This window comes from Prionailurus bengalensis, chromosome C1, assembly GCF_016509475.1.
Source record: "Prionailurus bengalensis isolate Pbe53 chromosome C1, Fcat_Pben_1.1_paternal_pri, whole genome shotgun sequence".
NCBI lineage: Eukaryota > Metazoa > Chordata > Mammalia > Carnivora > Felidae > Prionailurus > Prionailurus bengalensis.
Genome location: NC_057345.1, coordinates 195,795,609 through 195,820,913, shown reverse-complemented (window position 1 = coordinate 195,820,913; position 25,305 = coordinate 195,795,609). Strand labels below are relative to the sequence as shown.

Here is a 25,305-nt window from a genome sequence, read left to right as displayed (position 1 = left end):
GCATACTGAGCACCACCCCTGCCCTCCACTTCTTCCAACTCTTTGGTTGATTTTTCATACCTCCTTGGGCTTTGTGGAACGGAATCACAGTGAGACAGCAATCAAGTTTGGTGCTAAAGGAAGGGGCAATACTGAGTTTTTGTTTCAGCAGTGAGTAGGAATCCTTGATAGTTTCACATTTTGGCAAGATCTTTTTTCTAAACCTGCCTGAAAATATATTTTCTTTGGCATGGAAGAAGGATACCAAAAATCAGCGGCAGAAAATATAAGACACAAAATAAAGAGAGGCAGAAAAGAATACTGAAGTTAAAAGAAAGGCTTTTGGAGATGCTGAGAGGGCATTACAAGTTTGGTGATGCACAAAGGAAATGATACTTTCTTTCTTCTTTCTCTCAAGGGTGGGTGTTTTATCTCTTTACTGACAAGAAAAGTCAAACTATCCCATAGGCAGATCAATATCACAATGAAAACAAGAAATGATATTTGTATTATCTCCTTCCAGGCTAATTGTTTCATCTAAACAAACAGTATGTAAACAAGGTTCAGGTCAAGGTAGAATTCAAACACCCTTGGTTGGTAAAAATGTGAACGTTCGTACTGGAGCTGAAGTTAAGACTTAATAGGTAGAGCTTTACAAATAATTCTATCCAATATAACTAATCTTAAAGAGTTCTGCTATAATAATTTCATGCATCAGAACTATACAAAACTGCCTGTTTATCATCAACACGAATGTCTACCCTTTGCAATTTGTAAACATGAGCAGCCAGAAAAGAAATTTGGCGAACCGTTCTGGTGTTGGTGTAGAGATGGGGAAATGGTAGATGTCATAGAAAATCATCGAAGGAGAAAGGAGATAAAAGTGGAATTCTTAAAAGATAGTCAAATGAGGTCACAGGATCTAAACTAGAACACTCAAATTCATATCAGAAATGTAATTTTAATCTCTTAAACCAAAGTCCACAAGGCAATAGACATACATTCAGAAAAGATCTGCTAGCAATTAATGGAAAAATTCTCCTGCATGGTCAAATCCATTTTTACCTGATAATAACCAGAAGGAATGGATATCTCATGTCATTTTCATTATATTTGATAAGCTAGATTTCTCAGATAAGGTCTAAACTCTTGGCAATGAACCATAAGCATTAATTTTTTTAACACCTCCACCTCCCTTTTATTGTAAGAACTGTTAGCATATAATATGAGGAAGGCATTCTAATAATTAGTGGCAATTTACTTCCAGCAGCAAATATGGGTTCATATGATTCTTACCTGCCCCCCTTTAGGCTGGTATTTGATGTTGTCTGTTGATCCGATTTTGGATTTGACATTCTTCAGGTCTGGCAGTGGTTGGTTAATAAGCCGAAGCTGCTTGGGAGTAGCAGGAGATTTTGGAGGAGTACGTATGATGGCAACTTTCTTCTCACTGGGCACCAAGATGGCAGATTTGGGGGTTCCTGGTGTGTGAGGGGTTCTGGGATAGCTAGGGGTTCCAGGAGTGCCTGGTGTGCGTGAAGAATAGCTTGGTGGGGTGCCAGGAGTGATCGCCGTTGATCCAGGGGTGGTGGGTGTGGAAGTGCCACTTTTTCCTGCTCTGCGAATTGGCTCTGATCCTATATTCACAAACAAAACAAAACAAAACAAAACAAAACTGAAACCACAGCATCAGAAAATTCTCCTCAAGACATCGTCTTCCCACGGGTGGTTAGAACTCACAATACGTTAATTTTTAAGGAGTTGAGAATATTTATGGATAACAACAATGCTCCAAAAGGTGAAAGTCTCCTTTTTTTCAAAGGCTTATAACCTGGTAACATTTGTGAAAATGCATTGCTATCAATGCAAAGAAAGAACTTGGGTTTTCTTGATTTATTCTTCCTTCTAACTTTGAATGTGTCAAAAGTTTTGTATACTTGTGTGATCATTAAGGCATATGAATCTGCCTTTAGTTGGAAGAAGTGTCTGCACTGTATTTTCTGTGTGGGCTCATATTTACTAAAGATTCCTTGAATGATATGTGGACCATTTGCTCTTTTGTGCAGTAAGTTCATTCCAAGATTCAGGTAGACATACAACATACAACTGTGTGTTTATATCAGTAATTTTGAGCTGTGTACAAATTATTTATTGAATTGCATTTCAGTGGTACTTCTTCCATTTATATTGAGGAACACTGTGAATTGCAAATGTGTGTACTGAGGGCTATTCAGTCATGTTAGACATTGTTCTACAGTATTACATTTTCCTTTGTATGGAAATTCGTCTCAGGTCTTTTTTTTTTTTTTTAGTTTTTTTTTTTAACGTTTATTTATTTTTGAGAGAGAGAGAGAGAGAGACAGAACACAAAGAGGAGAGGGAGACAGAATCCGAAGCAGGCTCCGGGCTCTGAGCTGTCAGCATAGAGCCTGATGTGGGGCTTGACTCACAAATTGGAGATCATGACCTGAGCCAAAGTCGGTCACATAACCGACTGAGCCACCTGGGCGTCCCTCGTCTCAGCTCTTAATACCACACACACAAAAAACTATTTTTCTTCTTAGAAAAATAGGGTATTTTAACAATATATCCACTGTGCATCTTGTACCTGATTGTTTTCTCCTATACTTTCATTGCTAGTTTGCAGTTTGGAGTCAAACCAATAATCCCCCATTGTAAATTAAATATGATATTGTGGGAGGCATTTCTTTGCCTCAACCTGACTTGGGGATCATTTTACTATTTAGCTCCTTCTGCCCATTTTCCTGTACTATGTTTCTTTCACATTAACTTTTTAACTGTGTGTTTGAATGCCATTTCAAATCCTTTTTTGAAAAAAAAAAAAAAAAGAGATACGTGAGACTACAGCACCTTATAGATTTCAAAGCACTTTTGTGAATACCAAACATGTGATGAGCAAACAAACACAGTAGTTAGAGGCAGCTCTTATTATTCCTAAATTCAAGAATGAGGATACTGAGGCTTGTTTACCCAGATGATACTAAATTCAAAGCCAGATATGATATTTAGCCTCTGAACTCTAATAATCTTTTCTCTTAAAATAACACATTCAGTCTAATAATACAACACTTATTTACATTGTTTACATTTATTATTCAAATACCTTCACTTTTTTTTGGTGTTTCATGGGAAGGGCATGAATTTTATTTTTTATTACTGAGTATGTACACTTTGTAAAATCAATAAATCTAGAAATTTTGTCGAGGACAAAGGTACAAGTCATTAGTTTTTAGATCAATGAAGTGAAAAGGATCTTTGAGTCATCTCGTACAATTGGTCATCAGTGTGGGAAGTTCTGCCTGAGAAAAGGGATAATTAATCATTGCTGGAATAATTACAGGGAGTGAGCTGAAGAGAGTTTCTTAGATAATTATAATCTACAGACAACATCTATTTACCTACTGGCCTGGGTTCAGTCTCCTGGAGAAACAGGAGCATTTCACTTCTTTCAGTGAACAGTTTTTACATATAAGCGAAAGCTGCCCTGTGTCCTTCTGGTTTTTTAACGTGTAAGGGCCAACCATGGGCAGACTGTTTAACTGACAATAGGAAATGGGATATAAGAAGACTAACATGACAGATGAGTGTGCGTTCTATGATTTTTATTGCTTTCCACAGAAATGACATTTCAAGACCAAGATGAAACAGCCACAGCTAACTTGGCTTTTTGAGGCTTCTTTGCTACAAAGTTCTTTTTGGACCAAGTTTTTGATGTTTGAGTCAGTCATTCTGTCCTTCAGAAAAATCTCTTCAGAAACTTCATTTTCTCCTTAAATGTTTTCTCTATGCCTTCATCACCTTTGAATAGCTCAGGTCTTTTGGGGAGCGGAAACTTCTCTCTGTTATTTGTCACTGTATTGGTGCCTTCCATGAGATCTGTATACAGTAGGAGCTCAACATACTTTCTTTTTTATCAGTACAAATTGGATTCAGAATTAATCAGTGTGTTGAGGTGTGTTTTACTCGAGGGAGACTGAGCTGAAGCAATATTCTGCATGTGCATAACAAGTTTCACTAAAAGAAATAACAGTTTTTAAAGAGTCCTTTCTATACCCATAGAAAATGGCTTTAAGCTTCAGAAAACTAAGGAATGAAAGTTTTGTGTTACATCTGGAGAATGAAGAAAAACCAAAAGCATTAAGCCCTACCACCACTGTTGAATAGATAGGATTGATTCAAAGTATAATAAATTATATTCTAGTCATCAAATGGCAACTTCGAGTGTTTCCTATTTGTTCTGAAACTGAAAGAGTTAATTAAATCTGAAATACTAAAACAATGTGAATTATATCTATGAGAAAATATATATTTACAAATTACTTTATGAAACTGTGTTCTTATTAATCTTGTCAACTCCTCGATGACAATGCCTTTCTCTCCATTTGTGCTAAGGGCATAGCTTTGTTTCCTTCAAATCTTTTCAGTAGTGGTACAAAATGCCAGAATGTGTCTGTGTGTAGTTACGGAGATGATGGGTGAATGGGAGGAAGCACAGAACTTGTTCTTTTAGTTGTCCTTAGGCTTTTTAGCTATTGCTATAGGGATGCTCTGAGATTATCAGGGTACCAGTTATGTTTCTTAGCAAATAATAAAATGCATCATGCTTATGAATGTAAATAAAGTTAGAAAGTCAAAATAGAATTGGCTCAGATCATAAAGGACAATTTATATATGGATGCATTTTAGAGGGCAGAGCACAGTAGTTTGAAGATGTGAAGTTATGAATAAAGTACCATTTTGCTCCCATAACCACAGATAGAAGCCTAATTCAAGGTATACCTTTGGGAAGCACTTGGTGCCTTTGTCTTGTCTGAACAACCTCCATACTGCTGATGCCCAATTCCAACTCCGGATATTTGGAATTGAAGTCTTTTCTCTGGGGATCACTATCTTTTCAATGCCTTCTTTGCTAGTTTGTTTGAATACTTTATTTTTTAAAAAAAATTTTTTTTTCAACATTTTTATTTATTTTTGGGACAGAGAGAGACAGAGCATGAACGGGGGAGGGGCAGAGAGAGAGGGAGACACAGAATCGGAAACAGGCTCCAGGCTCTGAGCCATCAGCCCAGAGCCCGACGCGGGGCTCGAACTCACGGACCGCGAGATCGTGACCTGGCTGAAGTCGGACGCTTAACCGACTGCGCCACCCAGGCGCCCCTGAATACTTTATTTTTGCGAAGAAATAGTTTTGTGATCTTAAAGGGTTCCTGGCATATACTTCAAAGAATGTTAATGCTTCATGAAACTAAATGGTGTTGGGCACAACTGCTCTAAATATAATAAACATTTTAATTCTAGGCAAAAATATGCTTTAAGTGTCATACAGAATGGTAATATTTGAAGTGGGCCAATTTTTATTAAATATTTTAAGAGTAAGTAACAAAATCAACTATAATGTGATGGGAGGAGCAATTTCCACCATTTTTAATGGTTTTTAAATGACAGAGATATTATTCTCCAAGTGATTCTACATAGTTTTCTAGTACTACTTCTTCCACATAAATAAATATAAAAAAGACATTAAAAGGGCAGGTGAATGAAGTTATCAGTGGGCTGAAAACCAATTCAACCACTGTCTAGCTTAGTAGCATCGGACAAGTTACCCTCTTTAAAAGGTCAGTTTCCTCATGAGTAGATTTAACGAGGTTATTTTTACCTAACCATCAGCATTATTAACTTAAATGGAGTGAAAAATGTGTCTTAGGATCTTAGCATCTTCAGGTACTAAATAAATGGTAGCTATTTTTGTTGTAATAGAAACCTACTTGTGAAAATAATTTGCATCTGTCCTTTAACCAGATAATCTTGGTAGTAACACCACACGAGTGGGTAATGATTGGAACATAGTTATATTCTTTCCTTAAACTGTGATGACACCAACTAGTTCATTATGGGCCATCAACCAAAAGAAATTTAAACTATTGCACGGAACATGTTATGTTTACACCCACATTGGAATGCGAATTCTTTTTTTTTTTTTAATTTATTTTGAGAGAGAGAGGCAGAGAGAAAGGGAGAGAGAGAATCCCAAGCAGGCTCCGCATTGTCAGTGTGAGGTCAACGCGGGGCTCAAACTCCAGAACCGTGAGATTATGAGCTGAGCAGAAATCAAGACGCTCAACTGACTGAACCACCCAGGTGCCCCTGGAATGTAAATTCCTACCAAATTGAGCAGGATCCTAGGTTTTGATTACTGACTTCCCAGTTAGACTTTAGGATTTGGAATTCTAAGGAAGTTAAGCTTATATAGATACATATTAAAAAAAAATTCCTGACTATTGGTCTTCTCTATTAATTACTTCCTTGTAGGTACTCATTTTCCAAAACAATCATTTTGAATCAAGCAGCTGTTTTGGATCCATCAATAGTCTGGCTTTTCTGATTCTTTAAAAAAAATTTTTTTTTTACATTTATTTATTTTTGAGAAACAGAGTGAGACAAAGCGTGGGCGGGGGAGGGGCAGAGAGAGAAGGAGACACAGAATCCAAAGCAGGCTCCAGGCTCTGAGCTGTTAGCACAGAGCCTGACGAGGGGCTGGAACCCACAAACTGTGAGATCATGACCTGAGCCGAAGTCAGACGCTCAACCGACTGAGCCACCCAGGTGCCCCTGGCTTTTCTGATTCTTAGAAGAAATATAATTTGTTTTCAATGTGTGTTTTGTTTGAAAGATGTAAAATATAGACCTAGAATAAGCTCTACTCCACTTAAGGGATTAAAAAGGAAGCCAAATCAAAATAAACCTACTGGTGGTCCGCCTTGCTGAAGAGGAGATGGAACTGTTGAGAGAGAAGGAATTCTCCTCTCTGTCTCCTGATACACCGCGGCGAGGAGGGAGGATAGAGGAGGGCCTGGGCAGAGAAGAGCGCTTTTCTGGGCTCTTGGTCACTCCATCCTGATTGGGAAAAAAACACATTGGGTTCTCGTGAATCTTCAGATATACAAAGTGATTATGTTAGCCTGGCTAATTTCTTCCTGTGCTGATAGATACATTTCTTTTAATACACACTACTGAATTTCATATACTTAAAAGCATTTCCACTTTGAAACTTAGAAAGGGTTCCTATTTGCCTAGAGGTGCTATAAAAATCTATTATTCTGGAGTTCGTGCTAATAATTAATCATGAAATTCAAATTCTAAATAACATGGGAAAATAGTAATTTACCTAAGTAATCTCCAGCAAATGAAAAATTTTACTAATACCTCTTGATAAGCATGAAAACTCATTAATCAGAAAGGACTGGCAGTGGGCATTGCATGATGACAGTTAACAATGAACACTACCGTATGTTGTGCATTTATGTGACAGGAATTCTAAGCACTTTACATCCATTTATGATTTAATTCTTGCCACAAAATACTATGTGCATTTTATAGCCAAGGAAACAGGTTGAATCAATGTATGTAATTTTTTCAAAATCACTGAATTAATAGGTAGCAGAGGCAGTATTAAATCCTGATGTGTCTGAGTCCAAATGGTCTATCATATTATATATAATTCATCATTATTATATGATATTACATATTATACATTATATGCTATATGCTATATATATGTATATGCTACATGTTATATATTATGTATAATAGCATATATATTTTATTTTTTTGGTTTGTATCTGAAATTTTACAAGATACCAAATAAACAAATAATAAATTAATAAGGGACAGTATACCTAGATAGAGGCTTTTTTTTTTTTACTGATTAGACTATTAATAACTATTGAAACTTTTATTTGTTTATAAGAGAGTCTATTGTTTATATGTCAAACACTTTAGAGTTTAGTCTCTGTTTTTATATATTTACTGAACTGTGTCTTACAACCTCTGAAATTATATTCTTTTCTGAGACTTCAGTTGACCTGCTGCCTTACCTTGTTCCCTGATTCTGAGAATGGCAAACGGTCTGTGGAGCCTGCTGAGGTGGGCTTTATTGAAAAAACTGTCAGAAAATGTAGCCCTTTTAGACGTACTAAGGCAGGCTGAGCTGCATCTTGGGGATTTTGAGCTACCCTGAAAGGCAGGAATCTTTGACAAAGCAGAATTCTAGCCATGAAAGAAAACAAACAAAAGCACAAAATAAACAAAACTATGAAGTAAAAGGAAAATAAAAAATGTATAAACATATACGAAATTAAATACTGACATCTAAAAAGACCACATGATAAATGGTTATAATCAATGACAGAAATGCATATTATGTGAGAACAAGAGATTTTCATTGAACAGATGTTAACTGCAACTAACTTAAGAATGCTCATATATAAGAATACAGATTACAATACTCTTCATGAATTCTATGCAGAAAATCTGACTAATCCATAGGTCTTTCAATGATACCATATTTGAAAAATATCTTGAGTGTCTGTTGGAATTGTTCCTTTAATAAATACAACCCTTAAGGTGTATTTATAATAAAAATCTTGATCACATTTCAAGAACTTTAGAACAAGGTATATTTAAGGTCTCATAATGGAAAATACATTTTGTTCTTTCAGATGTCTACATTGATTTCATCAAAAAAAATTACAGAGTTTATATAAAATTAGTACATTTTATGAGTAAAATGCATACTGGGGGCCAAGTTTTACCATAGAATTGATAACATTTTTATGCATAGATCAGTTTGTACGGTGTCTTATAAATTCTAAAAATGAAAGTGAGCACTAAAGACATTGCCCATAAAAAATCACAGGACTTAAATTACGGGTGTTGCTAGTCCCTGGAGAGATATTTCTCAAGTGGGAATCATCAGGGGGTCGGACATATGGCTTCTAGAGAAAGCTATGCTGACATGTTGCATATTTCACAGGGCACTTTGTTAAAAATGCAGAAAAGTATAAAGAAGCCAAGGAGATTTTATTTCATTAATTAATATGATTTTGCTGTTACAAAAATAGCAGTTGAAATCGACATCTTTATTTCGAGTTTTAACCTCCACAGGCACTTTAACAGGGCAGACCCATTAACAGATTGCACAAATCACTTCTCGTTTTCCAGACCCAGTGCCTTGAGCGGGACATGCACCTGGCTCGGCACAAGTCATTCTTTTTTGATTGATGCTACCCACAAAATAGTGAATTACAAAAGTGATACAGGAGAGAAAAAAATGGAATAATTGGATTGCCTCAAATTATGAAAGACAACTACTAATCCTGTGCTTAAAACGAAAACAAAAAACAAATACGCAACAAATGAAGGATTATAGGTCAGGCTTACAATAAAGATCAATTGAAAAATCAGAAAGAACTGTTCTGAGGAATGTACTGAAAGTCACAGATAAAAACAGGTTAGACTTGGGGTTATAAAGGAAATTTATAGGAAGAGGGTGAGGTTATGAGGGGAAAGAATGTTAAATGAGAAAAAGTTAGAAAGAATGGTGGCCTATCTCTGTTCTTCAGAAAGGGGAGATGGGCATTTATAAAGGAAAAAAATTAGTTCTGTGTAGAAGATGTATATGGTTTCTTTTCTAAGTACAAGCATTTAATGCGAATTCCCAATGAGTTACTTGAAGACCAAGGGACTTGAAAATTTCCTAAATATTTTTCAAACAAACATAACAAACGATCCAAGGGAAAGAGAGAGAGAGACTCAAGAAACAGACTCTGAACTATACAGAACAAACTGATGGTTACCAGAGGGGAGGGGAGTAGAGGGATGGGTGAAATAGGTGAGGATTAAGGAGGGCACCTGTGATGAGAGCACCGAGCGCCGCAGGGAAGTGTTGAATCACTATGTTGTACATCTGAAGCTAATATTACACTGTATGTTAACCAACTGGAATTAAAAGCCCAAAAAAAAAAAAAAAACCCAAAAGATTTTCCAAACAATGTCCACTTAAAAATGCTTTTTTTTAATGGGGGAAAGCTGACTTACTTTCTCTATCTGCTCCTAAAGACTTCTACCTTTCAAATAACAACAACAATAACAACAACGATCACTGTTTATTGAATAAATACTCTGTTCTAAGCACAATACAGTGTACTATTTTATAATTTACTGTATTTATTTTTCACAAAGTAGGATATAGGAATTTTAACCCTCCCTTTATTTTTGGAAAATTAAGACATAGGGAGCTATTTATTAGAGCTAATAAATGTTCAAGACCTAGACCTGGTGTGCTTCATAGCCCTGCTCTTAGCCACAATTCATTAGTTGCCCATCAGAAACAAAAGGTAAAGAGAAATCTTGAAGTTACAGTGTTTTCAAAATAAAGCCCAATATTTATCAAAGCAGTAAATGGAATCTATTGCTTCCCATATGTTCAGGAATATGCCTGGAAACATAAAAATCAAATTTTTTTTAAATCAACATAAAGTCCTTTAGGTTCAAAATAAACAGTTTGGCTCTCATTGGAAATGTATTTCTATTTTTCATAATAAATAAAAAGTGAAAGTCTAAAATCTGACTAGTTTTTAGAATGCTAAACAAAGAGTTGTGATTTACATGTGACGTCTAAAACCTAGAACACTGTGATGTACTACTGGTTAACATCATTCAAAGTATTTATATTTTTATTTGTACAAAGTTTTGTAATTTTAGGATTTCTTTAATAGTCTTTCTTTTAAGATTTTATTTTTAAGTAATCTCTACACCCAAGTGGGGCTCAAACTCACAACTCTGAGATTGAGTAGCATACTCTACCAACTGAGTCAGCCAGGTGCCCCTCTTTAGTAGTCTTTTAATTTTTTTTTCTTTCAATCAGAAAGGAGTAAAATACTTCATGTTTGCTTTGGTCTTTTGGGAGTTTAAAAAATGATGGTTAATAACATAAAAAGTACAATAAAAAGAAATATGAAAGACAAACATATGAAGAAGTTAAACATCATTAATGCAACTAAATTAAAACAATATTTTATCCCCATAACTTGGTAAATATAGGCAAAGTACAAGAATATCTAGTAATAATAATGAACATGGGCACTCTTATATACAGCTGGAGAACATATAAGTCAGTAGAACACTTCTAGAGGACAATTTTGATAATGTTAGAAAAAAACTTTAAATGTGGACTTTCCGCTTGAAACAATAATTTCACTACTAGGAAATTATCCTAAGGAAAAGCATATGGATGCATTCACAGATTAAGCCAAAAAGATTTCTAGAGTAATATTGTTAAAACGACAATAAAAATAGTTTAAAAGTCAAGTAACAGGGAACTGATAATGTATATCACCATAAATAAATAAAACACAATGCAATGTAGTCATTAAAGTGATGTACAAGACTGGTTCATAAGAGGGAAATGTGTTTATTGATTTATTGTTTTAAAATCTATTACAAATTTAAAATCTAATAAACAAATCTATTCATTGTTTTAGTAAAAAACTGATACACAGTGCTTCCATTTTTGTCATTAAACCTACCAATATGTAGGAAAAAATAAAGATTTTATACCAAAATGGTAACTATAGTTTTCTTTAGATAAGGGGACTATAATATATTTTTACTTATATTTGCTCATCTACATTGTTTAATTTTCTCATATTCTTATTTTGTAATAACAATAATGAAAATGTCTTATAATGTATACTTTAGTGTGGATTATAGTGATTTATCTTGATTCCATGAAAAGTAAATAAACTGAGCTTCCCTATTTTTGCCAGATCATTGTGCTGTTTGTTTTTATCTTACTAAAAGAGAGACAGCCTAAATCCCAGCTCTGCCCTCACCAAGTACTATCAGATGTCATTCTAGAAGATACTGAGACATGCCCAAATGCCATGGAGAATCATTCTGGGCAAATGAACGATTAAAAATAAATAAATAAAAATAAATAAGTAAGTAAATAAATAAGTAAGTAAGTAAATAAATAAATAAATAAAATGACATGTAAGAGTAAACATCTGAAGTGTAACTTACAACTAAAGTTATTAAAACATTGCCACCAATACCAAAGGAAGCTTCAAGTGAAGAACAAGGAAAAAACCATTTTACTCACAGAGACTTTGTCCTTTGCCTGTTTAAATACACTGGAAGCCTGAGTTGTTTCACCACCTGTTGCTGTCGAAAAAAGAAGATACAAACAACCCCGAACTTAGTGGCTAAAAACCACACAATCAATTTTTTAATCTCTTTTGGTTATTCAGTTGTGTCAACAGACTAACGCAAAGCAAAATTTTGCTTATTTTGAGATTCAAATTCAGTAACTGAAGAAATCTGAATACCAACATTATAGCATGTGGCTCCCACTACAATGTGTGCTAATTAATACAACCCAGTGTTTACCAAAGCACAGGTAAGCACACCAAATAACTTCCTATTGGTTACCAAGGTACCTTTAAATCTTATTACTACATAAGCATAGATCCTTTAGAACGGAAGTCACAGAACACCATCCAAATACTGTCAAATTTAAGAAAAGGGGGAGTGATTGGTTTCTAGGGTTGGCATGATGTAAAAGAGCGTTCATGGAGATTCCCAAGCCCTCTTTTTATGGCCAGTGGCATACCTACAGATATTTCTACATTTTATATTCAAACTGTCATGGTCAGCCAACCCCTTTTCCTCTGTACCCCTTCATTTCACAACATGAGTGACACACTTGTTTGACGTGAAACGCACCACATGAGAAGAAAAACAGCTTGTCAAGGAAAGAAAACATGAGAGGAATTTCAAATTCAGTAATATAGAACATGTTCTACACATGCACTTCCTGTATGAAATTATTACCACATCTGTTACTGTTGTTTCTCTTGCTGCTGTTTAATACCTCTGGTTCCAATTTTAAACTCTACTATCCCCAGCACATTTTCTGTTGATGACTTACCTGACTTGACTCAAATATCTCTCATGATTGAAAACAACCCTTTGTGTTTTGGAAAAACGATCCCGATTTAAAAATTGTGCTTAGAAAATGAAAGGCACAAGCTTGTGTAGTTATTTCTTCCTTAATCTTCTTTCATAAGGGAAAACGTCAGGGCGGAAAAATTTAAAGCTTATAAGCACTCCAAATGAGTTTCAAAAAGGTTTCTTATGTCACATGCAGCTCTCACACACAAAAAAAACAACTGTCTACAAGATGCTATATGCTATTTAGGACTGGCTAGTAAGATTCAGATTCTGGAATGATTTTTTTTTTTTTTTAAGAAGCAGTGAAAATGATGCTTCCCTAATGTATCTGTAGCATTTCTTAAATTTCTGCGACATAGAGCTTGCTTCAAGCCAATGACATCTAGTGTTTGGTATATGCTTTCTGCTTTAGTATCTTAATATCTGAACAGACTAAGATTCTAATTAGTCCAAACATCTTAAATTTCCCTTAATGAATGAGTTAAAAAGGTGTTTACTCTCAATGTGGTAAATCGAATACCAATGACATGTAGACACTTCACCAAACCATTTGACATTTCCTCTAAAATTTCATAATCCTGATACACTCTTTCATCCTTTTACGTATGATATCTGATTTTGATGCCCAAACCAAGAGAGTCTGTCAAGCATTTGTCTAATTAGAAGAAAAATTCCGAGTTTAATGCAAATGAATTAAGATGTGATATAAGAGTTAGAAATAGCATGTTAATGTCTAATTTAGAAAAGCTCCTCATCCTGAACTTCTATCATCAAGGTTTCTTTATAATTCTGAGCCTTCCACTTTCAAATACTGCCTGAAAGACTGCTTCTTGAAGAAAAGCTCATGAGATGATTACCATGTGGAACACAAATATAAAAAACTTGTAATTTTACTGACTATCATAAAACCATCAATTACCTTGATCTTCTTTTTCTTACAAAGGTTAATGCTGCTCTTAACCTTTGAAGCCATCCGAAGGTTTATATAAAGGTACTTCCAATATACACTGTAAAGGTAAATATTCCTTTCTGATTTAGCAATCTGATATCTTATTTACTAGACAAGTGTGCTACTTAATAAATGCTAAAATAAAATGTATTATAAATTAAGATTATCCGAGGGTAATCACACACTTAAATACTTGGTACTGAAATTTAGGAATAGAGTTCGCATTATAGATATTTGTATGCGCTTTTATTTGTGATTTGTAATATGTTTTGCTCCTTCATTTCACTACTTTTTCAAGGTGAGTTAAAAACAAGTGTATTTGGAGAAGACAGAAAAATGAGGTAGTGAAATATAAATGCACCTAAGTTCTAAGAGATTCAGGGGGAAGGAGTTTTAGCTGGGAATTCTGAATACTAAATTATATCGGAAAATTAGCAGTTTGCATCCAACACATTTAAGAAAATCCCAATGACAAAAAGTCAGTGAAGAGATGGAGTACAGTGAACTGAAAGCCTTGCTAATTTTGGATACGAAAAATAAAATCTGATGGGATGACCAGACCATTTCCCTTCCTTTTCTTTTTCTTTCATCTGAAGCAAAGTAATTTTGAAATCACAATTTTACCCCAGATTTGCTTTTCATTTCCAATCTTGAAATCACTGCACATTCTTGGTAAATTCATCAACATCAGTAACAGATTTGGCAGTAACCATGTAGAAAATAGAACAAATATAGTATGGGTTTAAGCATGAGAGAGAGAAATAAGCAAAATAATGAGAATGCATACCACAGTCCTATTCATCGTCATCCTCTAACCAAACACACAGAATGAAAATAGGAATCCCCAGAACGTGACACTAGAGCACAATGCCAAGATAAAATCACTGCTAAGTCTGAGCATAACAAAGAAACAGATGGTCATGACCTCTTCTGCAGGGAGGAGAAAAAAAAAAGAATAATGATACAAGACACTTAATAGCAAAACTGTTCATGACTGCTAAGATTCTTGGAAGAAAAACAAAATGAAGAAGCTGCTACGGTAATGAGATAAAAAAAATACACATCTATGTTTGCCAGCCACATTGCACAATTGAACAGTCACCTGTCGTTTTCCGCTTAACACAGGAGAGATGAGTTGGTCTAGTATATTTGATAGCAGGTTTTAAAATGAATTTCCTGGAGGGAGAGTGGGCCTGAACTTCTGTTTTTTTAGCAAGTTCAGCCTTCTTATAAACTGCTATGAATAAAAAAAAAACACACACAAAAAGCATACCATCAGGAGAAAATAAACACTTGGAGCAAAACCGAACGAAATTTCATAAATAATTAGTTACCACTGTAAGGAAGTTTCTTTTACATAAGAGTAATAACAAATTCAAAAACATTTTGAAAGAAGGGATTGTTAAATGAACCTTTTTTCCTTCTCACTTCATCTCTGGAGACTGTGCTAGGTTCCTTTTTAGCTATTTTTCTTTCAGGAGTGGAAATTCTGCCTCTCCCGGTTTTAAAAGGCTTTTCTTTTCTATGTTTCTCAAGAGATGGTCTCCGAGCTTCCTTTTCAGCTTTCTCCTCTTTAGGAATAGTTTCTAACTGTTCTGTCATGATGCTCCTATCATCATCTGTGGATCAAAGCAAACCATGACAACAACAACAACAACAATGAAAACATTAGTAACAAATGTACAAAATCCTTCATATATTTAACAAAATGCAAAATCGAGATAAAGGGACATTTTAAAAAAATGTTTAAAATCGAAAAAATCCATTAGGTTATGGGATTTTATTTGGAAGTAGAAAATTAAAAAAAAAAATGCACACCTTGAGTGTCCACCCAGAGGCTGTCAGCATCCATGATGGAATCATCAATGGTGGTTTCGTCTTTGTAATCGTCATAGGTTTCCGTCTTATATTCTGAGAGGGCAACCTCTTCTCTCTCAGGGGAAGCTGGAGCCTCCGGGGAGCCATCCTTGGGTTCTGCCTGGGCTTCGGCTGCCTCTTCTACTTCGAGCTCTTCTTCGGCGTGGGGGGACGGTCTCCTCTCCACCTCAGGCTGCTCTAGGGCTGCAAAACGCACACTGTGGGAACCTGACTCCCCTTCTTCAGTTGTGGTTTGCACTACAGTGATAAAATCATCCTCGATGGTTACCACGGACTCGATGACTCCTTTGTGCTCACCGGGGCAGGTCTCCACAAATTCCTCCCGGACACCTGCGATTCCCAGGTCGGTAATCTGAAGGGTGTCTGAGCGGAAGAGCAGTTTATCATATTCTCCCCGGGCTTCTATCTCTTCTTCTTCACTCTGAGCCTCTGCTGGTTCAGCCCCGATGGCTTTAGGTAATGGCTCAGTGACATCGGAGGGAGTGACAGATATATCTGGGGCCTCTTTGCTTTCTTCTTTTGGCTGCTGAATAAATTCCATCTGGACATCAGCTCTCTCATCTGGGGCTAAATCAGCCTCTGAAACAGCAGGTGCACAAGGTATTTCCACTGACAATTTGATGGCAATCTCATCTTGAATTAGAGAGGATTCTGGGGATGTTTCCTTCTTGCCCTCATCAGCTTTCAAAGACTCCATGGTGAGGCTCTCATGCTCACCACTGGACTCGTAGGACTCTTCTTTGTCCACAGCCTCCTGGTGCACCAAGTCAGGCTTGGCCACCTTCTCCTTGATTTCTGTCTCACTGGTTTTAGTGCCTTCTTTCATGTGGCCAGGATCAACACTCAGAAACATATCTCCCTCCTGAGGTACTGCAGATGAGGGGGTGAGATCTTGTGTAGCTTCGAGTTGAAGTTCTGTTGCTTTTCCAGCATCTCTGGTCAGTCCTGCAGCCATCTGTCCAAAGTCACTGATTTTAACATCTAATTGACCCTGGTCAGCTTTCTGTGCAATGACATCCAGTTCAGCTTTTTTGGATGGTTCCACCTCAGCTATCTCTGGGACTGAACTAAGACCTGTCTCAGCTTTCTCAGCCGCAGGAGGTGATGTGTCTTTTGATACGGGCAGTTCTTTGGTCGAAGGGTGCTCGTAGGTTACTCCTAATCCAAATGTTTCGACTTTATCACTGGCCTCTTCCGTTGCCTTGGCATGTTCTTTTGCATCAGCATGTTCTTCACTCTTTTCTAGTACAGTATCCAGCTTATCATTAGCTTTCCTCTCCTGATCAAACTCCCTACCCAGTACTGATTTGTCACCAGGGATATGTGGGGATACTTCTTTCTCAGCACCAAACTCATCTTTGACTCTGCCGGCAGCTGCCAATTTTACTTCAATCAACGAAAGGTCTGTGGCTAGATCTCTTCGCATTTTATCATCAGTGCCTTCGTAAAAGGAACCACTCTCCCCTGACAGATTCTCACTGTCTTGAACAGGTGATGGCAGCGGGACAGTGTATTTATTGAACACACAGTAACCCAGGTCTTCCAGCTGACTGTCTGTTTTAACAACAACATGGTTTTCGTCAGTGACAGGGGGCAAGCCGGCGCTACTCTCCTCAACCACAGTCTCTGATGGGACTGATTTCCTCCTGGCAACCTCAGCATCTGCACTCACAGAGGCTAATCTTGACCTTGTGCCTGCCAGGTCTAGCATTTCAGGCAGGTCAGGGGCCATGACAGTGCCATTTTTGTAATAATCTTTGGCTAGGAAAGGTGACTCACACGATGTCTCAACTTGAGCATTTTCCTCTCCGGTAGCTTTTTCTCCCTCTATCTGTTCTTCTTCCTCTTTGCTTTCTACTGGGAAACATGGGGCTTTCTCAAGTGCAGGGGTTGTGGCTGGAAGGTAATCATCTCCTTCATCCATACTTCCGCTAGTGTTCGTTAGAATATCAGAAGCCAGAGGAGAAAGATCATGTCCCCGACCAAAGTTAAATCCAAGGGCTATGGAATCCAGGCAAGACATGGGCAAATTGATTGACATGCTTCTTTGTTCTATTGCAGACCTTCCACCAAGTCCTAAACTCCTGCTTAATGTCAAGTCGTCCTTATTCTTACTGTGGAGATCCCTTTTCTCCCCATATACTTTTGGATCAATAGTAAACATTCTTTCTTGAGGAGAACTGGGTTCTTCAGGCACCTCAGATGGATAACTCTGTGCAAGAGTGCTATACCCTGCTTCTTGTGCTGGAGCACTGGGCTGGGGTTCTTTACCTGCCTGAAGTCCCTTGTCACCGTTTTTATATGCAGGAGATACGGTATCAAAAGGCTCTTGGGCACTTTCTCTTGTGTCACTTAGTTCATAGTAATCACTGCCTGGCTGGATGCTTTTTGTCACTTCTTCTTTCAAGGCAGATGTTTCAAAATACTTGGACATTCCTGACTTATCTTCATAAAATGGCATGTCAAGCTCAGCTGACGTTTCAGCCCCAACCCCTTCAACCTTATGATCTTTATCAGCAACTTTTTCTTGAAAAAGGTCCTGGGTTGCACTCTGTTCACTTACTGCAGCTGGTTCGGTCATGACTTTCTCCAGTGTCTTGGAGGTCATGGCTGAATCTGTAACTGTTTGCTCCAAACTTACAGGGAATGAGTCCTGTTTTAGTGTATCTGTGGTAGTGTCTTGGCCTTTCTGTTCTTCTTTCGAGAGGGTGTGCTCCACGGAGGGCTGAATTATGCCTGTTTCTTCATCTGTCAGTTTGGGGGGCTCACTCTCTTTTGGCATGGCTTCTTTGTCAGAGATGGTCGTTTTCTCTTCAAGCTTTAGCTGAGACTCCTTTTCAGTAAGTGTAGCTTCCTGTCCACTGAGGGTTGAGATCTCTGTTTTCTGCACACTCTCTTGCTTTATCGCCCCTTTTTCTTCTCCTAATACTTTCTCTGGGACATATTCTTCCACAGTTGGAATGTGGGCATCTTTGGATAAGGTGATTGCTTCTGAGGCTGGTGCTTCTGCCATTTTGTCAGGTTTATCCTTATGAGGCTCTTCAGCTTTAGAACTATCTTTGGCAGTCACTGGGCCACTGGTTTCTTCCAGAGATTTCTTGTCGTCTGGCTGCAATAGGGCAGGGGCAAAGGGTGATGCTTCTGCAACTATTTCATTCTTTATGACATCTAAAGGAAGAGTGAAGCTTCCAGCCTGAAAAGGACTTGGCATGGGAGAATCAAATTGTTTCCCTTCCCATTTGGGGATATCCTCAAACACATCCTTTCCCTTCATGGGTGTTAGGGGGCCAGGTGATATGGGAGCAGCTAAACCCCACTCATCTTTTTTTGCTTCTACTGGCATTTCGATGAACCAGTCCTTTTGCTCTTTTGGAGCTGGGGGCTCTGCAGAGAGGTCAATACCAGGCACCACCAGGCTGGGTTCTGTCTTCTGTTTCATGTCTTCCAGCCCGGCACCAAGAGCATGCCCAAACAGGGCGGTGGGTGCTTTTTCTTCTTCTGTGCCTTGCGTGTCCTTTTTATCAGGGGAAGTTTTAGTCGTCTCAGGCTGAGAAGCTAAGGCAGCATGTTTAAGGTCTTCACCAGGCTTACTTTGTTCCTCTGACTCCTTTTCCTTCTTGTCCAATGGCTCAGCTGGGGAGGGAGTCAATTCCTGCTGATCATGGAACTCCATCTTCGAGGCTGGAAGTAAACCTGAAGTAATTGGGTTGATTTTTAAACAAATAATAGGCAAGTGCTTTCAGGCAGTAAGCTTAAAATTATATTTTGAAGTGACAAATGAATGGTAGGGTAAACAAAACAAAACAAAACAAAATGAAACTATGGAACATGCAAGCATGCTACCCATTTAAAAATCAATATGAAAATGTCAGGACTGAGATATATTTGTACTGCTAAAATGGACTCCTGTTGAGAATCTATGCATACAGGAATTGTAGTTAAGTGTGTAGTTTGAATACTCCTTTCTCCTTTATTTGGTCTTTCCTAAATAGTATGTCATGTATATTGTAGTGGAAAAAAATTTCATGTGCCTTCTACAGACAAAAATCATAAATTAAAGAATATTGAATAAGTCAGTAACATTATGGTATAAAAATACATTAAGGACTAAATATGAAAAAGGATGAATGTCTACTGAACTTTTCATTTTTGTTCTCATTTAAAAATGAACTGGCAGGCCATGGGCAGAGTGCCAATTAATTCATAATAAGTATCAATAGTTTCAATTACCTTGATTTACACATGCCAGGGCCAATTTTTTGAACACTGAAAGGTTACTGACATAAGTTTTTAGAGATCATCTGAGATTAAATTTCAGGAATATAAATAAATATTTATGATATTTATCTATAAATATATTTTATATAAATATTTATAATGTAAATAAATATTTGCTATTAACTTTATATGATATGACCTAAAAGTCGACAAATCAATTTGTACCACAAATTCAAAATTCTTAATTCCTAATCATTTTAGTTAACCTACATGACAGATATAAGAAAATCTTAATTATATTGTTAATACTGGGATGTCATGTGAATACACATTTCAAAAAGAGTCAGTTATTATAACATCTTTCTCTCCCTGGTCATGACCTCATTCTCTGGAACATGACTGAGACACTAAGTAGTATTGGCTTTAAAGATGCTTCCCAGAAATTAAACAACTCTTTTTTCAATTTCAGTTTGTTCACTAACCCGAAAGGTTTTAGAGTCTCACTTTTGTCACAGGTATTTCACTGTGATCTTTAGGGCTAAATGTAATTATCTGGAAAAGATTTGGGGCAAATAAGAAAATTCAGTCATCTCTCGAAGAGCAAGTGTATGGATCATCATTACCTTATATACTTGTGTGTCCTGTTGTAACAATAGAAAAGAAATACTTTATGAACTTCTAATAAAGGTTAGATGAATGAAAACTCAAGAGATATGGTGATGGTCAAAGAGGTTGGCTGCCATGGAGAGGAAATGATATGAGAAGCATCAGCAGGAGCTTTTAAGGAAACCAAACCAGTATTCATCGAAGCATAAAAAATATAGCACACTGCGGTTGCAAACAAAAACAATTCTACCATTTAAGCCTCTATGTGCCAAAATCCAACTCTACGATTTGAAAGAAAAGCATATGAATCGCTGTCTCAAAAATAAAAATAAAAATATACATGTATTAGCAATGTGACTGGCAAACACTTGAGATGAGGGGGCGGACAAAAAGCTCACACAGCATCGTCAGCCTGGCCGCAAAGCGTATCGTATCATGGCAAAGTAAAACCAAGAATCAGCTGCAGCGGTGGAAAACCTAGCTGCCACACAGCACCTGTGCAAGCCACACTCTGCCCATCAAACCTAAAACAGTGGTCTTGGGACCATGAGAAGACCAAGCAATGGAATAGCATTGGAAAGGCATCAGGTTGGTAAGCTGCCGGAGAGATCATTTGCAACAAAACACATGCAAATCCTAGGAAAGACACACCTTCCCCAGCAGAGGAAGGGATTTTTACTTCTGGAGACACCTCCGAGACCTCTTTTACACTTTTCTCCTGTGGGGCCCCTGCTGGGGCACTCTCTTCAGGAACTATTTGGGCCTCCGCACTAGACTCCACTTGGCCCTCACTGAGGCCCTTGGGTTGGTCTGAGGCCTTGGCAGCCCCGCACTCTTTCCCAGGAAGAGTGGCAGGTTTCTCTTCCTCAGCCATTGTTCCCTCTAGCGTTTCTTCTTCTTAGGGATGAAAAAGATGTTGACATCATGACCACAGAACAATACACAAAATGGCAGAAATATCATTCAAGGAACACTTTCAGCTCCATTATGTTGACCTCACCAGAACCTCTTTTCCCATTTGGATGAGCAAATTAATATTCTAATGCAACGTGCATTATGTATTGCTTGGGAAATTATTATATATAATCTGCTAATAATGATGCCTTTTACACTCTTGATAAAAGACTGTTTTTTTAAAAACTTGAGAGCTGAAAGGGTTTTATTGCTCTATTACCCTTGGTGGAAATGGCAGGAAGTGGCACACGTATAGAAAGCTCGCTGGAAATAAGAGATGATGCTGCTGGACGATGGATGATCATGAAAAGATAGATGCATAGATGTACTGAAAAATACCTTTACATTTGTTAGACACCTGCTGTTTTCTCCAATGCAGTAAGCCCCTACATATGAATTTCTTATTACTTTACTTAAACCATGCAAACTTCAGTGAAGAATCTTTGGGAATTAAAAAAAACACCTGGTCTCAAAATGATAGCCACCAACTACCTTAACAGCTTTATCATGGAATCCATCAAAACTATTTTATTTAGTATTTAAAAGCAGAAGTATTTACTATTTAAAGCTTCAGACTGTACTTTAATTTGTTTAATATTTTTAAGGCAAATGACTTCCTGATTCAATTTATTTTACCTTCCTTGCATCACGTGGTATCAGAGAATGGGTAAGCAAAATATTGTGAAAAACAAGGTCCAGGTAAAATGTAATCTTCCCACTTAGAAAAGTCTACCTCTGGGACACAACTGTTACCCTATTGCTGAAACCCTTAAAATACCAATAATGTAGTTCATGTATACTTCTCTCTGATCCTGAATAAGAAAATGTGCATATTACCTATAAAGTCTTATTTCTGCAATTCAAAACAAAACCACCAAGATAACTGAATGGCAACTAAACTGCCAAAATATCCTCCCAAAAGATGTATACCACATGGAAAAATGTTAACAATTAAAATGTAGACAGCACACTTATGAAGGCCATGAATTGTCGTGTTTATTTGCTTCTCATTTGCACTTCAAATACCAATAAAATAAATCCCATTTTATTCCTTAAGAAATTAGAGGGAGATATATAAGCTGTTTTATAGTTCTCCATATGAAAGATTCTTATGAAATTCTCATGAAACAATTATACGTTATTTAAATGGCCTGGTGAGAAAGACGACAGATGGAAAGGAAAGGAATTTTCTTTTCTTTTCTTTTCTTTTTTTTTTTTTTGAGAAATATTAAAATTCTTGGGTGGGGGAGGGGAGAGAAATACTTCATCTATTTCCTCCCATTTAGCACCCAGCCACTTTCATTTTTATCATTTAATTATTAAGTAACATTTTAAAATTTCAGACTCCAAATTATTATTAAGGCCATTTTTACGATGCATAGAATTAGAGATTTTGATTACAGATGAGACTTTTAAAGTCACCTTGTTGTATAAAGTCTAATCAATTTAATCGACATGTTTTCCAAATCTACATAACCCTTTAGCTTTCCCTTTCCTTATTTCCTATAAATCATGTTTATTTCCACTGCACTTGTCCTTTATTCAAAATTTCACATATTTCTCTTAATTGTGGTAAGTTCACGCTATTGGAAGAACTTAGTATGGGTTAGATTTCTCTGTCAGAGTGTCTGAGCCATTGGGGTTCTTTGTTTTCCAAAGCACCCTTGAAGAAGTTTATTATCATGAATGTAGCTGGTAAGCTATGAATTTATTCCCTGTTGCCTTGGAACTATCGGCCCTTACATTAAATGCTGTCTCATATGAAAATAAACTCTTCACGCAAACAAGTCATTTCTCCCTATTTGAGAATAACCTCTTCACCTATGCAAAAAATGTTTTTAGCTCTAATTTTGTTTTCCTTTACAAAACTACCTAATTAGAATGAGATAAATTGCAGCCCACCACCCACATTTTTTACCCTCATCACAGCCAGTTATACACTAGGGTCTTCTGGCTTTATGAGGGTGGGATGATGACAAAGGCTGTGGATCAGTTCCTTCACTTTAGCCCAGGTCTGCTGATGTTAGCCAATATTCAGTCACCTGGGGGAGCCTCTCTACTTTCTGTAGAGGATTAAGTGTTTTGGAGAAATACATTCATTTTGTAACATTAATTCTGTTCCAAACAGATTCACAATCTTTCCCTTCTAAAGAGCTATTGTATTAACATGGCACTAAAAAGAAGGCTAATTCTATTTAAGTCTGGTCCTAGTAATATTATGTATCCAAAGAGGAAAAATTATATACAGGATCCTCTTCTTCAGTTTGAGTAAGAGGATATATTCTTCCCCCACTGATTTATTTACAGGGAGCAGAAAGGAGCCAAACTTTAATTGAACTCCTTTTGCTCCCTCCATTTCACTCCCCCATCTTTTTTGCCTTCTTCTCAGAAGCAATGATACAGAAAAAGAAAACACTCACATGCCTCAAATAAGGCTTCTTGTACATGAGGTATTTCGCTAGACATACAAACTATATAGGGACTTCACTTTCATGTGGAAAAAACAGGCTCTTTCCCCTCCCACCCCACATACAAAGGTACACTTAGTATGATGCATGTGGTCAAAGCTGCAGGCTGGGGAGGAGGAGCAAAAAGGGACCATGCTTGGTTCACCTTTCTCCTGGCCTAAGTGGGCCTCTGCACTCTGCGCTGGGACACTGGGGAGCACACTAGAGGTAGTCCATTGTGAGCTGAACAAAGGATGCTCATAGTACTCCTCATCGGAATTGCAAGGGTCATCATCAGGCACAGATACCGAGATGGAGGGGGCTAGGAGCCTACGCCTCTCCCCGCTGGTGGCAGGTTCATGGCTGGGGAACCTGTGTAGAGGACCCACTTGATCCTCAGCCCCTTCATCTACAAACAGACACACAGGAAGAAACTGCAGGGAGAACTGGACAAGACAGACACAAGATCAGACGAACGAGACAAACACCTGCACAAGGACACAATGGGCTACAGAACCAGCAGAGCGGGATGGAGGGGAATTAGCAAGACCAAGCTGATGGAGGATGGGAGAGAGTGAATGTTTCATGCTTCAGCAGCCACTGAATTTACACTATGCCTTAGGTAACCTTGCCATTGATTTAATAAATCAAATGCGCTAACACCCTTTACTGTATACATAATAGAAATGGTCTATACATTCCCCTCAAACAAGTCAGAATAACCACAAAAACACTGGAATAGAAACAAAGCATTACAATACAAAAGCAGTATTTGGAAGAAATGTTTTCAAGCAGGTTCTTTTCATGCTTCTGTCAATATTTTTATGAGTTAAAAAAGAAGAAAAGTGTTAGGACCTGATGCTATACAATTATAGAGGAAAACAGTCCTGTTAAAGCACAACCTTAATTATCTAGGATGCTCACATAGTTAGCACTTTGGTTAATTTAATTTTTTGTTAATGACTTTCACCAGAAAGCCATTTTTAATTCCAATCCAGTTGAGAAAAATCTATAGTGTATTATTCTTTCCTGTCTTGCTAAGGAGAGCACAGTGGCATAGCTCCTTAGATCTTTCTTTGGATGCCAAATCCTAGCGGTGTCCCTTCTAACACTGGTTCTCATTTGCATGACTGTGAAGGTAGACGGTTTTAAGAAAGTCCCTAACAATATAAATCATTTCCTTTTCTTTTTCTTCTGAAAGTGTAAAAGTGATATAATTAGCTGAGAAGTTCCACAGAGCTGGATTCAGATTCACCAAGACTTTATTCTATGTGATTTCATTTGCACCTCTGGCTCTTGGCTGTCTTTATATTTTAAACCCTCATTGCATATTTCTCATTGAAATGCTAAAAGAACTGCTCTCACTTCTATCCTTTCCAGTGTCTTGGCTTAGAAATCAGCCTTATTTAAATATATGTCCTTAAAAACACAAGTGTAGGTTAGTCTGCTCGCACTTGGATT

The 25,305-nt window shown here is 37.2% G+C and overlaps 1 protein-coding gene across 26 annotated transcripts in view; it reads right to left on the bottom strand.

Moving 5' to 3' along the window:
* The window catches only part of MAP2 (microtubule associated protein 2), a 284,797-nt gene that overhangs the window by 20,395 nt on the left and 239,097 nt on the right, over positions 1 to 25,305 (bottom strand). For 4 of the 26 annotated variants that reach the window (XM_043577681.1, XM_043577682.1, XM_043577687.1 and 1 more), the window contains exons 7-12: positions 15,560 to 19,300; positions 15,154 to 15,360; positions 14,844 to 14,978; positions 11,942 to 12,003; positions 6,747 to 6,894; positions 1,276 to 1,616 (exon numbers count right to left, since the gene is read on the bottom strand). In XM_043577681.1, the coding sequence (XP_043433616.1) occupies positions 1,276 to 1,616; positions 6,747 to 6,894; positions 11,942 to 12,003; positions 14,844 to 14,978; positions 15,154 to 15,360; positions 15,560 to 19,300 (4,634 nt within the window). Of the gene's footprint in view, positions 1 to 1,275; positions 1,617 to 6,746; positions 6,895 to 7,874; positions 8,047 to 11,941; positions 12,004 to 14,843; positions 14,979 to 15,153; positions 15,361 to 15,559; positions 19,313 to 21,094; positions 21,341 to 25,305 lie in introns of those variants that run through there. The other 22 variants (XM_043577671.1, XM_043577676.1, XM_043577696.1 and 19 more) reach the window with 13 other exon arrangements.